Source organism: Pipra filicauda, unplaced genomic scaffold (genome assembly GCF_003945595.2).
Source record: "Pipra filicauda isolate LSUMZ 115617 unplaced genomic scaffold, ASM394559v2 scaffold133_size2016399_pilon, whole genome shotgun sequence".
Taxonomy (NCBI): Eukaryota; Metazoa; Chordata; class Aves; order Passeriformes; family Pipridae; genus Pipra; species Pipra filicauda.
This window is the reverse complement of record NW_024103807.1, coordinates 32952-47484: the sequence shown is the minus strand read 5'-3', so window position 1 is coordinate 47484 and position 14533 is coordinate 32952. Positions and strand designations below refer to the sequence as shown.

The following is a 14533-nucleotide window of genomic DNA, read 5'->3' as shown; positions in this document are numbered from 1 at the left end:
AGCCCAGAAAATTGTCACCTCCCTCTGCTGGCAGTATCTTCACAGTCCACATTGATCTCACACATGGGTCTGAGACCAGCTTTTTGACAGGCCCCTTTGCTACCTTGAACAAACAAGAGGTCAGTGATTTGCATGTAAAGCAGAAGGGGATGGAGAGGAAGCAAGGGGAAAACACTGCAATGCACAAGTCACAGACAGAGATATATATTTTTTTAGCAAAGTCTTTATTACAGAAATATTCACCCTCTAGACTTTTATATCTGTACATGCATTTCTTCCAGTAGGAAGATTTTGCTAAAAACAGACAAAAACAAAAAAGGAAATCCAGAATGGGCTTGGTATTTTTTTACTTGCTGTTTGGTATTGGCATCTGTAACTGAACAAGAATCTTACAAATAAGAACATATTAGAGAATAGAGTGTGTTACAAAAGCTAGCAAGCTTTACTGCTAAAGGTGCCTTCTGCTATAGCAAAGATCAGCTCAAAGGACCTGTGCAGGAAGGGGCTGATATCTCAGAATTGCAAAGCCTTATCCGACCTCTATAAAAATCAGTTGCCCAGTCATAGCTACTCTCTCCCCAGTCACTACTGTGTCCAGAGAGGACAGAGCAGGGACCCACTGCTGGGGCCCTGATCCCCTGCACAAGCCTTTCTCCCCAGAAGAAAACTGAGTAGGTAGTGAAACCACTTCCGGAACTGCTACTAGGGTTATGACTACCAACCCCCCCCGACAGGAGATGGTCCAGGGACCACCTCTGTAAGGCAAAGGCTCTCTCACCAGGTACCTCGTAATAGGTCTCAGGCAAGGACCACCCACTTCACTCTCATACAGCTTCCTGCTATCAGGGTGGTTGTATTATGTACAACAGCAGGAAACCTATTGTGCGCAAGACACCTCTAAGACCGAAGATTTGCACCCAGCTCTCTTCTGCAGGAAGATGGGGCAGTGTTTCACACACATCTCCTACCTTCTTTCGGTCTACACCACTCCTTGCTGCTGGCCACTGGCTGAATAGAGTGAACAGCCCAGCCATTTAACACAGAATCCACCCACCCTGCATGACTGCAGAACCTGCTACTTATCTGCTGCAGTGCTGGCACTTGAGACAGAACTCAGGATGTAGCCATGGCTCCAGACCACAGTGGAGTTAGAAAAATGGACAACTGAAATAAAAGCAACTTATTCTTGCATCCAAACTACAGAACTTACACTGGGCACTGGCAGCAGTGGTCTTTCCAATATACAGCATCAGCAATCCAGTCAGATCCCTCCATATCCATATCTAAAAACCACAGCTAACAAATTTTAGGTTCATATAGGGGCAGGGGAAGAATCAAAATTAATCGTAATCTCTGTAGAGTTGGCAACCCAAGAATGCAACCAGCAGAGACAGCCTGGGGCTGAGTCCACACTATGCAGCAGTCTCTGAAGTACCTTCAACTGACAGGAGCCAGCGAAGGGGAGCTAAGAGGAGAGGAAAAGGTAAAGAGGCAAATGGGAGAAACATCTAAGCATCAAACCCAAACTCCAAGGATCCATTCCAGAGGTAGCTGAGCACTGCCACCACAATCAGCCAGGTCACACTAGGAATTAATGGGTAGGCTTGGCTCCCTCCCAGTGGCTTCTCATCACGCTCAAAGGGAAGAACTCCACTGAAGGCAAGGCATAGCTGACTCCAGAAGTAGAAGAAGCAAGTATGATGGTAGCACTCTATTTCAGATGAGAACCTAGTCTGGAAGATGCACAGTAGGAGCCAAATAAGGTTAACTGCAAGGGAGGAGAAAGCCTATAAAGCATGATTAGTTACCACCACAAGTCAGTGAAGCAAGTGAAGCTACCAAAGCACTGGAATCTCAACAGAATTCCTGGTTCATGGGACTAAGAGATGGGACTTCTGGGGGGAGGTGAAAAGATGTGCAGGAGAAGAGCGAGAGAGAGAGAAGTTACTGTATGTTAGGCCCAGTGGGTTGTAGAATGATGATATGAGTAGTATTGTTTATCATGGAGCAGGCAGCAAAAGCATTGTCCCCTCAGGTTAATCAGTGTCTCACGTGATATGAGACAGTTCAAGTTCTGCTTCTTGAAGTAGAAATAATCCAGAGGCAGGATGCAGGTGGCCCAATGGCCCTATTGCCAGAAGATCAGGCTGTGTTGCAGGTCTAACAGTTCTTAGCAGAGTGGTATCAGAAATGGGATGTCACAGGAATAATGGTCAACGGTTGGACAGTCTGGGTATGAGGCAGGAATGTTCTGTTTGCTCCTTTCTCTGTGGTGCCGTAGCTCTGGAGTCAGCCAACTCAAGACTTGGGCACTTTGGTGTAGTCTTCGCTGTGTATGTTCTTGCAAAGCGAAATGGACAGAATCATCCCCAGCAGCTGGAATAAATATGAAGAATGGGAACAAAATCAGCAACCAGACAGATAATAGGGGGACAAGAACAGGTGATACAGGGGAGCAGAATACAGTGAATGTCTTTCAATGACACCACACAGGTGAATAGAATTGGTCCACAACACAAAGCAAATGCAGTAACTGGAATGGCAAAATGGACTGCAGAAAGATGTGCCTTCCTCGGGAATCTATGTTATGGGCTTTTTAAGGCAACAAGTGGGATTTCACTAGCAGAATGCTGCTTGTCTCAGTCTTCCTGGTTATGCATACAGTGAATTGTCAAGAGTCAGACACATCAGAAGGAACTACAAGTAGACAGGGCTTTGTTCCATTTTTAATCCAATCAATGAAAGCAGCAGTTCAAAGGCCCAGGTAGACATAACCAAGAGCTAAAACTGCACCACCATTAAACCAGGTGTCAATTACTCAAGAAAATAGCTTTGCCTTTTAAAGAATCTCCATGGTAAGAGAGTACAGGTTCACATCAGGAAGTGACTTACCTCTATAACAGCAACACCAGTGCAAACCCCAAGAATGACACCAAGGTTGTCCTTCAACCACTGCTCTACACCATCCATACATCCCTATAGAAAAAATACGGTCACAAGAAAAAGAAGCATGAATCTAAATATCTCAAGACTAAAAATCCGTAACACATTGCCTTTGCATGCAGGAATTATCTCCATTACATGCTATACCAAGTTTCATGGTAGCTTTAGCCAAAAAGGGTGGGATCTCTGTTCCCCCTTCCCCCAAATTCCACACGTACTTCAAGCACTAATGACGTGAAAGTAGTTCCCAGAGGAACAAAGATACGGCAACTTCAGTGGAAGCTTCACAGGGCCCAGGCATATCCACTCACCTGCCCATGAACAGGCCAGTCAGTATAGGTTGCAGTGCCATTGACAGGATCATCCAGACGACAGAACCCTCTTCCTTCCTCTAAGTCTTCAGTTCTATTGGAGCAGGAGCAGGGATACTCAGTCATGCTTTTGTTGATAATAATCTCATTATCTTCCCAGTCTTTTGCTCCAGTCCAGCCACAGCAGGAAATCTAATAACCAGAGAGAGATCATCACAATCTTACACTTTGCACTGGCAACATAACTGAAAATAAACAGGCAGAAGTACACAGGAACTCTCCATGTAACAACAACAGTCAGGCCATACCATTTGCATGAATTAGCTGCATTAGAACACCACCCTGTTCACTTATGCATAGGGCTGTCCAGAAGACAGGGACATTATTTCCTACTAAAGAATCACTCTCCTAGCAAAACAAGAGTTGAAGGTTGACTTCTAGCAGACTAAATACTAGCAGACCTGATTTTATTTCCAGGTGACAATGCTAAATAAAGGTAAAAATGCAAATGGAGGTGTTGCTGGTGGGTCAGCTGGAGGAGGGCAGTTGTCCTGTGTGACACATTTGAGAAATTTTTTCAGTCCCTCCTCTTTTATCATTGGCAGGTTGATTTGGTGAGGGAGAGGCAAGTCAGGCAAGAGATTCATACATTGAAAATTCATCACGTGTATTCACAGACATGTCAAAAGCCTTACTACCTAGTCTTCCACTAGTGATGCCACTTCCATAGGTTTAAATGCTAATACTTGATTTTTCTTTGAGTAGCACACATTTTTTGATCAGGCACGAAACAGGAACTTCTCATTTTCTTGTTCCCAGTCGCAAGGTACCACTGATCTCGGCCGTGGCCCCGGGGACAGCAGCAGCCACCGCACGATGGCGTCACCAGGCTGCCGAGCCCCAGCACGTCACCATGAGCTAGCGCCTGCCTGGCTGCAGTGGGGACTGGCTGGAAAATGGGATGAGGAATATTTTCCATCCAAAGAAACATTTACATTTCTATACAGCCACGTGATAAAACTGTAGTTGCTGGAGGGGAAAGCACATCGGGAAGTCCAGCAAGTACTAAGATCCTATCATAAGCATGGATCCCTGTGCCTGCATGAAAGGCTATAAATCTCAAGGTAGAAGGTTAGGGAAAATCTCCCTCTGCCCAGAAAGGAAAAGTAGTGTTTCTGCTATAACAGACACGAAGCAGAGATACAAACAGCTGAACATCCACACCAGGACAAGTATTTGCATTCCCAACAAGGGTTGTGAAGATCCAGCCTCCAGAAGGAACTACCTCTGCCTCACAAGAGGTTTGGACTTTAACTCCAAGACTGGTCTACAGAATACCCACCCCCTTTCAAATGCTAACTTCAGTGTGCAAAGACTCCCAACACTCTACTTCTCCACCTCTACAAAACCCTCGTCTTCTTACATACAAAAAGGGCTCAACATGAGCCTCTCTCCACAGTAGATTCAGGCTTCTCTTGTGTTCACTAGCAAGGAGTTGCAACCACAGCGATAAAACATAAATAAATCATTCTCCAAGGAGGAGAAATACTGCAGGTCAACATTTTGCAGACCAAAGAACAGACAGAGGACAAATGCTATTACTTGTACTTACTACACATCAGTCCCATGCTGGGCATGTATTTAACCACAACAGCCAGCCAGCTCTCAAGGCTTGTGGTTTGGCAGTAAACAGCTGTCATGACTCCAGTGTGCTTGAATACTCTCTAGCTGCTCAAGTGCTGACCCTGATGCTAAAACAGAAACCATGGGCAGTTGGATGGCTCCCAAGAATGCTGACACTTGCAGAAGAACCATCACAATAAGCAAGCAACATGCACCAAGTAGTAAGGCAGATGGTGCTGCTGACTTGCCTGGCAATAAGCTTGCTACAAATATCATATGCAAACTTGCTACAAAAGTCATATGCAAAGTGGTTTTCACGTGTTAGTATTCAGGAGGCCCAGCAAACAAGGACAGGCTGGATACATTAGGCCATGCAGCCGATACTAGTTAGTTTTAACAGCCAATATGTAGAAATGGTCCAGGGTCTGACCTAGTAGTAGCAAGCAAGACCATTTTCTAGTCTGCAGGCACCAAACCTCACAGGCAACTTTGCAGATCAGCCAGATCAACATGCAATATCTGTTTCCCTGTCCTCAGCCTAGCTTTAAAGGCCATTGTCTGAACTGACAAGTCATCTAACTCTTGGTGTCCCCCATGACTCACCTGTATTTGCACATAGTCCCATACTTCTCGCAAGTTCTTCTTATCTTCATTCAAAGGGTTATACTTTTCAATCAGATCTTTAACTACGTGGGACAACTCTTCTTTCAGCTGTCAAGAAAAAAAGAGGCAGGAAAGTTACATTAGTCAATTCCTTGTAGCCTTTTCTTTGGGACTTAGAATACATATATGAGGCTTCAGTCACTCTAAAAAGCTAACTGCAATAAATTAAGGACAGCAGCTTTGCCGCTGCAGCAGCCAAAGCACCAGTACTTCCCAGCAAGTCCTTGCCCAGGCACTGGGAAGGGCTTCAAGCCTGATGAGCTGTAAGGAAACAGAACCGGGTATAGTTATCCTGCTAAGACACAGACTGAACTGCCTGCCCCAGACAAGAGAGATGTGCAAGATAAGTGTAAGCTGAAGGACAACATTGCCTTAAGGACTCACAAAAAATGTGAGTCTGTGTACTGCCAGCAAAACTCTGGTCAAGAATCTCAGTCACTGCAGTTCATCTCCACTGCTCAGGGAAGGTATGAGTCACTCTCCTGCTCCTGTATGCAGCTGGGTTTACTGACAAACAGCTGGTGGAAACTCGCCTTTTTCACAAGGCCTTGAACTGCCTCTCCTCAGATTCCTACAACTTCTGTTTCTGTATTAAGACAGGAAGTATTACAACTATCTAAATTGCTCATTAACAGTCTTATCACAAATCTCAGGTGTATCAAATCATCCCTACAACCCCATTCCTTATCCAGAGACATTTACAACACCTTTCAGTTCGATAAGAGGTGCAAGCTACACCTGGCAGACCCCTTCACCTTCTTCCTCCCACCTCCTTCTGAAGCTCTTCTTCACCAGCCCGTACATGATGACAGCTCTTACTGCTGAGGACAGACCCAGATAACAAGAAGTTGGAAAAAAGTGTCATTAGACTGCCTGAGGGATGGGATAGAGTTACATCAGACTAAGGACTAGGATGTTCCCATCCTATATATTACCTGTTTGACTGTGGTACCACAGCATATTTCAAATCAGTGGAAATGGTTTTTCTCTTTTCTTCTACTATTAAGCATGGTAAATGACCACAGCAAACTCCAGGACACTCAGCCAGAGGAAACACTTCCTACTGTTAAGAAAAGCTTTTCTACATCACCAACTCTTCTTCCTAGGAAAACTGGAGCTCAGTTCACTAGGACCAGCTATGTCAGGCCAGACAGATGGGAGCTGCATGATCTTTCTTCTCATGATGTCTAGCTCTTCCCCGTTTAATTACTTCACTTCCCCTTTTCCTTCCCTTCAAATTGAGGCAACCTGACCTGGTTCTCACTAATGAGATTGGCCTTGGCTTCTGCCATAAGCCTTATCAGTTACTGAACCTCTGAGTTCCCACCCTCACCCCTCCCGCACACTGCTGCTCCACATGCAGAGGGAGGCAAAGAGAGCTGGATTTGTTTTCCTACCCTGGGCCCATCTAGTCCCTTAGCTATTGGGTCAGATTCTGCAAGAATCCCAGGCAGTGCTTCTGTTCTCCATCCCAGGACCCCACCACAAGCAAAGACAAGACCTGAACCTGGTGACCCCAATCACAGCTGCATAGGGAAGCTGTATGTCTGTTATTCCCCTACTCTTATACAAGAACAGGCAAGAGGTCTTGCAAACAGCGCTGGTTTCAAAAAGTGAGGCATTTCAGCTAGAGAAAAACTCAGGCATTCCTACATGTTTCAGAAAGTAATCTGAGAAAGGGAGAATATTACGCAAACAATAGCACAGCTCTGGAGAGCACACACACAGCCAGCTTGTTCATGAGTTTAACCAGCAGAGCAGCCCAAAGGGAAAACACAGGCACCTGCAGCTGTTCACCCTTAGGTACCTGGCAGAGTAAAACAAAGAGCAACAAGCTAGAAGGGATTATGGAACCCTTAGACAGGTTTTCAACATCTCCACCATCTTCACCCATTTAAGGCCTGTCAGGACTCAGTGCTTTGTGAGACATACAATGCTCCAGGAAAAGCCACGGACCACTGCCAGAAAGCAGCAAGGCTGTCAGTCTCCCCTTCACATGGGCTTACTGAAGAGGGAGATGGAGAAAGCTGAATGCCAGAGGCAAGAGCCTGGGTCTTCAATCCCCGTCTTGATCATAGAATGAATTGTGCAGGCTTCTTCCACTGTCAGTCATCTATCCTGTTCCCTCTGTCAGACTCAAGCTAGACTCTTCCTCCAGCATTTATTAGCATCTAGCCTGCACACATAAATAGGCTCAAAAAACCTGGAGGGAGCTCTCCCCACCTAGTCACTTCAGATTTGTAAACTAATGCATAGTCCATAGCCCCAGACAAGTCATTGCACAAAATCACCCAAGCCTGTTTGCTGCAAACAATAGTGAGCAAGTAGGACTATTCCCAAAACATCACTACCTCTCCTTCACTCCAAGCATTTAGAGGCAAGCTGCAGAGCACTGTGTGGACTAGGCCAAGAGAGACTTTGCCCACGCTCTCACGTCTAAGGGCTTGTCATCCACTAGATGTAGGTGAGTAGCGACATTAGGCTCACAAAGCAGAATGCCATTAGTAACATTTGTGAAGTTACTATTTCATTGTCCATTAAAAAAACCCTCTCCACAGTTTCAGCCACCAGCAGACGTAGGGAAATGAATGTTGCATCAACATCCTCCCAGCAGTACTAGGCAATTCCAGTTTGAAGGGGCATTCCTCTAACAATGCTCATGGCAGAGGCAAAGCAGCAGTCTTCCTGTCAGAGGCTCGGCCTTTTAGTTATGCCAACTTTATTTCAATATACTGTCACATGTCAGGGTGGAGGGGATTTTGACATCGAAAAGGAGCAGATATTCCAATAACATCAAGCGAACCTGTAGAAATAAATACTTGAGTTACAAGAAGTGGAGGAGCAAGCACCAACTTGCTGCATCCTGGATCCAAAATCCTTTCCCTCACTCTGTTAATTCCTTGTTTCATATCTAACCAAGTTCCCAAAGTCAGAAAGAAATAAACACAAAGAACACAATAGACATCTAGGGACTGGATCTTGTGCAGTTTCCGTGTGCTTCACTGTGCTCCGAGCTGCCCTGGGATGACGCACACCAAGCGAAGCAGAGCGACGTGCACTGAAGCGCAGCCTCAAACCAGTGTGCTGGAGGTTTCAGCCAAGACCTTCCTGAAACAGTTTTTCATAGCACTTTAGGTTGGCACTTTGGAGGACCCCTGAAATAGAAGGGCTCTAGAAAAAGCTTTTCCGTGGATTTTGTTCACTGAGGACTGAACAGGAGCATCTGTTCAAAGCCCAGCTTCCCTGACCGTTCTGTCAGATCTATACAAGTGATGATGTCAGTCACACCAGCTCCCAGGGCTGTGCAGAATAACCCCCAGCACTTTAATCTCTCCCAGGTCTGACTGAGGTTTAAATGAAGAGCTACAGCTTAAAAGCTAGAGTTTATTTTAGAACAGAGTGACAACTGGAGGAGAAATAACAGAGGTACAGAATTTCATGGTCTGAAAAGTCGTATTTCCCCATCACAGGGGAATGCCCATCCCCACAGCTCCTCCCTGTATTAGTCAGAGCTGTTGAGATTCAGCAGCTCATTTAAAGCTGCATCTTTACACACCTGTTAGCCAACATTTTATTTTCTCCTTCAGCTTCAGTCAGCCCAAAGAGCAAGCTACATTCACACCACATCTGGCAAGGAACCCAGGCAACAGCTGCTCAGAGTCACCACAGCCACTTACACAAAGCTCATATCCGTTAGGCTCATGGAAGGCACCTTCCCTCTGCTCCCAAACTACTCCACCAGGTCCCATCCATAACTTCCTCAACCATCTGTTTTCTGTAACTGCCTAGCTGAAGGGCTGGCTTAGGAGAAACAAGCACAGCCATACAGTGGTATAGATATACAGTTATGCAGCAAAGGACGGGTTATCCACAACTGGTACCAGAAGCCAGTAGTGACCCCACAGTTATAACTTGTGACTGCATGTCTGTGGCTCCCAGTTTAGCCAGGATGAGTTGTTGCAATGCACTTAGGTAGCTCAAGAATTATTCCCTTTACACTACCAAGCCTGTTGGAGCTCTAGAAGCATACACTGTGAAACTGCATTCCTGACAAAGAGATCCACTTCAAAATATTAAACCACTGGTTTTTAAGCTCCAGTTGTAGAACAGGAACCGTCAGATATTTGGGTTTGCTCTCGGGGAAAGAGGAGAGCTCTTGCAAGGAGAGTTTTGTACAGATGCAGAAACACTGAAAGCACAGAACAAGATGGTACAAGGAGGTAGACCAGTCCTAAAAGCGCTTAGGCTGGTAACTCCTCAAGGCACCAGTGATGGCAACGTGGTAGTAACCACTGCTAATACATGCCCAAATAGTTTTCTACAGCAGGATCAAGAGGAGGTGCAGACTACAGCCTTTCAGGATTTTCTTTTTACTGTTCCCACTACCCAAAAATAAAGCCTGCATACCAAACAGAGCTTCATATTACTTGAGAAAGCAGCACTATTGAGGCACATACAGAAAAATCAAACTGCCCAACAAAGCTGCTGAGTGTGGGTAGAGGAAAGGAGAATCCAGTTATGCCTGTTCGTTATAGCCTAGTTTGGAAGAAAGAATTTCTAGATGTCTCCTGTTTTCCCAAACCAAGACCAAGGAAAAGATACATAGTAAGAAACACTTACCGTTTCTTTCTGGAAGTAGATGACCAGTCCAGCAGCAACCTGAGTAATGAGGATTATCATCAGGCAGGTGAAGTACTGGAAACCAAAAAGAAACCTTTAGAAAAGTCTGTACATAATAGCACAAGTTTAATAAGGTTTCATATACAAGAGAAATCACAACATTGAGCTAACACCTTTTGTGCTTGCAGACAAACTGCTATCAGCAATGTTCTTCCTGGGAAAAGGCTTACATACAAGCATCCACATCAGACCAGTGCACCTCAGCACTTCTCCCAGCAGGCCAACAGGAAGACTTCTGGAGGGAGAGGGCTTACAAGCACTGTCTGCATATGTCATTTCAACTGGGACTCCCTTTCCCACCTCCAGCTCCATTCCCAGACCACTCTGGCCTCCATCAGTTGGACTCTGCCTATCCCAAACCTCAACAGAAAAACAGAGTCAATTTTACAAACCTAGTTTTTCAAAACTGTTTTTAAAGTCAATTACCTTTTTTAAAAATGCTATTCTACTTGTTTGAGGATCTAAATTTAAGATTCACCAGCAAACTGCTGAGGTTACTTTTAAACGATGGCAGCTACTACCGTTACACTAGGAGATGCCCCTAGAACCAGGACACACAGCGTGTGCGATATTTGAGTTCCTATACACATGTGCTCTGAATAAGCCCAAGTCAAGTAGCAGGTTGAGGTGTATGAAGCTAGTGCCATCTCATCCATCACAGCCAGAAAACTTCCTACAGATGAACTATTTGAAGAGAAGTCCTGACACACAGGACATTCCTAGTTGAGTCTCTCTCGACTCTTACAGTTTCCACAGAAGCTGAACTTCGTAGCACGGCAGGACACTGTCATTCTTCCTGTTCTCTTTCACTGTGCTTGATACCAACTGCAAAGTCAGGGCAAGGGGGACAGGGCACAGGGTCACTTGAGACACTTGCAGTTGGCAGTCCTGAACTCACTATGTGCAAAAAGAGTCAGTGACATCCTCTCTCATTTCACAGTTATCATCTCAGTAGTCTCTGAGGTGCTCTGCTGCAGTCTGTTGACTGCTGGAGAATTTAACATGTGCAAATTAAGAAACAGATCTAAGTTGACCTAGCAAAGTACTATCCCCAGGAGACCAGAGATCCAGCTACAATTCAACAGATATTTCACAGGAGAGTTATTAAACAGCATGAATACTCTCACCAGACCCAAGAGACATCGAATTTCATTGACTGCTCCAAGACAGCCCAGGAACCCCATGAGCATGGTGAGTGCCCCAACACCGATGAGAATGTATGCACCAGTCTTCAGGGAGGGAGATGATGTCTCTGTAGGAGCCACGAGAGGGAACAACATTAGCTACTGACAAAAACTTCATCTGCCATCACCATTTATAGAGCTGTGTCCCTATCTCCTGGTAACTGTATTTTGTCTTCAACAAAGGGACTGCGCAGAGGTGTGCTGAATGTGGTGACAGAAGGCTGCTTCTGGGTGTCCTCTGATTGAAGGTAGACTTTCAAAGCCAGCCTGCAGGTCTCCAGAGCCTGGAAGACTCAAGGTCACTTGAAACAAATGAACCTTGTTTGGAGAAAGTTAGCTGCTTACTGGAATTTTACTCCCTCATGAAAGCACTCTGAGTGAGAATAAGATAAAGGATGTTCTACTCTACAACTACTACCTATTTGCTTGAATTCCCTTTGCCGTCTTCCCAGAAGCTTTCATCCAAATTCTAAAACCCCTTTTTGGTTCATCTTTTCACTTTGTTCTGTTTTTACTTATCCAGTTACGGTCAACAGTGGGACACACTAACTCTGTGGAGTGAAACATGAAACAAGAGCTACAGCTAGTGTTGAGCACAGATGATGTGACAGGTTACTTGACAAGTCAGTGTTGAATGACTTGAAGCCAGGTACTTACTGAAGGCTGTTGCAGGACTTGTGCATGACCCCCTGCAAACAGATGCTATTCTAGGATCAAAACAGATATCATGCCCAAATTAGCTACTTTTACAAAACCTCCTAGTTATCCTCCTGCTTTTGTCTGGACTGACTGTGCTCTTGAATGCTCAACAGTTTTTCAACTAAGTTAGGTCACATTATTTCAGCCATGCTGGTGCTGTCAGCCCTCTCCCCTCACCATTTAGTACTGCGAGTAACAGAAGAAACAAGTGTTTACATTTGAGTTGGTCACTGGACTGTTTCTTGTAGGATAGGATTGGAGAGAGCAAGTGTGACAGCATAAAAGTTGAAGAGATACTGTCTAGAAATAGTAACTAGAAACCTCATTTATCATTAAGAGACATTCTTAAATCTGAAAGCTGCGCAGTGTAGGGGAATTCTGGATGTCCAGTGATTAATGAAAATACATTTTTAGAGCTCAGCATTTAGTTTCCTGAACAGAAGTCCCAGGAGGCAAGCTTCTTCTGAAATACATTAAAAGAGTAATCAAATCCAGACTAATACTCTCCCACCTCATACATATCTTCCCCTACTTCTGATACCTGGTGCAAGTCACTAGCTTCCAAAGCCTTTTCCCTAGAACAGAGGAAAGTTCACTTATCAAAAAGTGAACCAGATCCATTCGCTACACAGGTCATTTCATCCTTGATTAATTTCCAGGCCAGACTCTCCCTGGGTGGACATATGCCCCAGAAGCCAGGATCCTACTTCCTCACCAGTCCTGTGACTCTTGCTGTGCAGATTAGGTGGTGATACTGCAAAGCATTTACTGAAGAAGCAGCCTTACAGGAGTGGCCTTCACAAGTCTATACTATTCCCTCTCAAAATTTGCTCAGCCATCATACACTAAGTGTTCAAGCGCCCAGGCTGCAGCACCTGCACAGTGCTAGAAAGCACTAAGTCAACTTTCCATTACAAGAAAGAAAAAGCCATTTCCAACTCAGAAGCCTTTGGTGAACTGACAGTGTTCAGGAGTCATGCTTGCACTTCTTATCTGCAGTAGTCTTGTCTTGCAACAGAAGGCTCTGCAGGCGCTCAACTCCTGCTCTTTTCCTGTCGCTCCATGTTTTCCTCTGCACTGGGCAGGCAGCCAAGCAAGTACAACAGGCTTCTTTGGCAGCAGCTGGAGTGCCCTGCTGTGCCGAGCTTCCTCCCTGATGCCTAGGTCACTAAAGCAGAGGCAAAGAGGGGCAAGGCATGGGAAAGGAAGTGAGGGGGCAGGGAGAAAGAGCTGATTCTGGAAATCTCCAGGAAGGAAACAAAATCCTTAAATGCTCTGTTAGCAGAGATTCCAAGTAAAATGGGAAGAAGCTGAGCCAAGCTCAGGGACTTCTACCTCCAGAAGTGGCTGTTACACCCAACAACCTGAGGGAACAGCTGCTGGCCCACTGGTATTAAGCACACCTCACACTACGAGGGGTGCTGCAAACAGCCAGGCCCCGATAAGCTCCTTTTAGGCTGCATGTTATTAGTTCGTTTCTGCTCATGTCCCCAGTTTATTAACCAACACCCCTTGCTGTGCTTCTTGACCTTCTAGTACTGCAGTAGCAAGCCAGATGCCACAGCACAAAAACAGTGCAGCAGTATTCACATGTGCGGTATTAGCAGGGGGTATCTCTCCACCCAGCACCTTCCAAAGCCAGGCTAGAGCGCTCAGCAGGACTTGGGAGATAAAGCTCCTTGCAGAATCAGTCTAATTGGAAAAGGGACTATGAATGCCACTAGTGTTCATTCTCTGGGGCTGCAAGCAGTGTGCACACAGCCTTACTGCAGCATCTGAGGCTGGTGTCAGACTCAGCAATTCTGGAGGTAGTGGCAACAAGTAACCAGACCCACCAAACAGAAAAGTTGTTTGAAGTCTCCTCTAGGAAAAAGTGCAAAGGAAGTAGAGCCTGTGAAAGACGGAGCTGAGCTACTCATTTGGTGAAAGTCCGCTTACAGTCCTACGAAGCCCAGACTCTGCAAAGTCAGCTCACTTTTCTGATTATTGCAGAAAGTAGACTCTTTGTTAAAACTCAAGTCCCCTTCCATCAAATCCTCAAATCTACATCCTCAACTGCTTAGGAACAAATATAGTGTCTACTGTCAATGTAGATGAAGCATCAATAAAACTAGGTACTTATTTTCTTTGGCATTTAAAACAGTCAAATTGAAGTAGATCAATACAGAAAGCAAGTAATGGAAGCATGGAGGACTCACACAGCAAAACTACATTAAGGGATTGTGAGTCTTTGGACCCGACAGTAATAAGGAAGCTGTTGTGGAAACTGAGTATGCAGTGAAAATAGGACAAAATACTATTCCCTATGTTTAAGATAAAATATTTGGATTGTTGGTTGAAGTGGCAATGGTCTCACTCAGTCTGACCATGGTGTTGCAATCCACAAGACTAGGAGGAATGCTGTGTCTCCAGGGTTGCTCCCTTTCATCC

The 14533-nt window shown here is 45.2% G+C and overlaps 1 protein-coding gene across 2 annotated transcripts in view; it reads right to left on the bottom strand.

Annotated features, from left to right (window-relative positions):
• Positions 1–203: 203 nt before the first annotated feature.
• Positions 204–14533, bottom strand: part of CD82 (CD82 molecule) — a 39412-nt gene continuing 25082 nt past the window's right edge. For both annotated transcript variants that reach the window (XM_027719601.2, XM_039378245.1), the window contains exons 4-9: positions 11348–11472; positions 10161–10235; positions 5481–5588; positions 3255–3446; positions 2893–2976; positions 204–2376 (exon numbers count right to left, since the gene is read on the bottom strand). In XM_027719601.2, coding sequence (XP_027575402.1) covers positions 2299–2376; positions 2893–2976; positions 3255–3446; positions 5481–5588; positions 10161–10235; positions 11348–11472 — 662 coding nt within the window. In that variant the 3' untranslated portion in view covers positions 204–2298. The remainder of the gene's footprint in view (positions 2377–2892; positions 2977–3254; positions 3447–5480; positions 5589–10160; positions 10236–11347; positions 11473–14533) is intronic.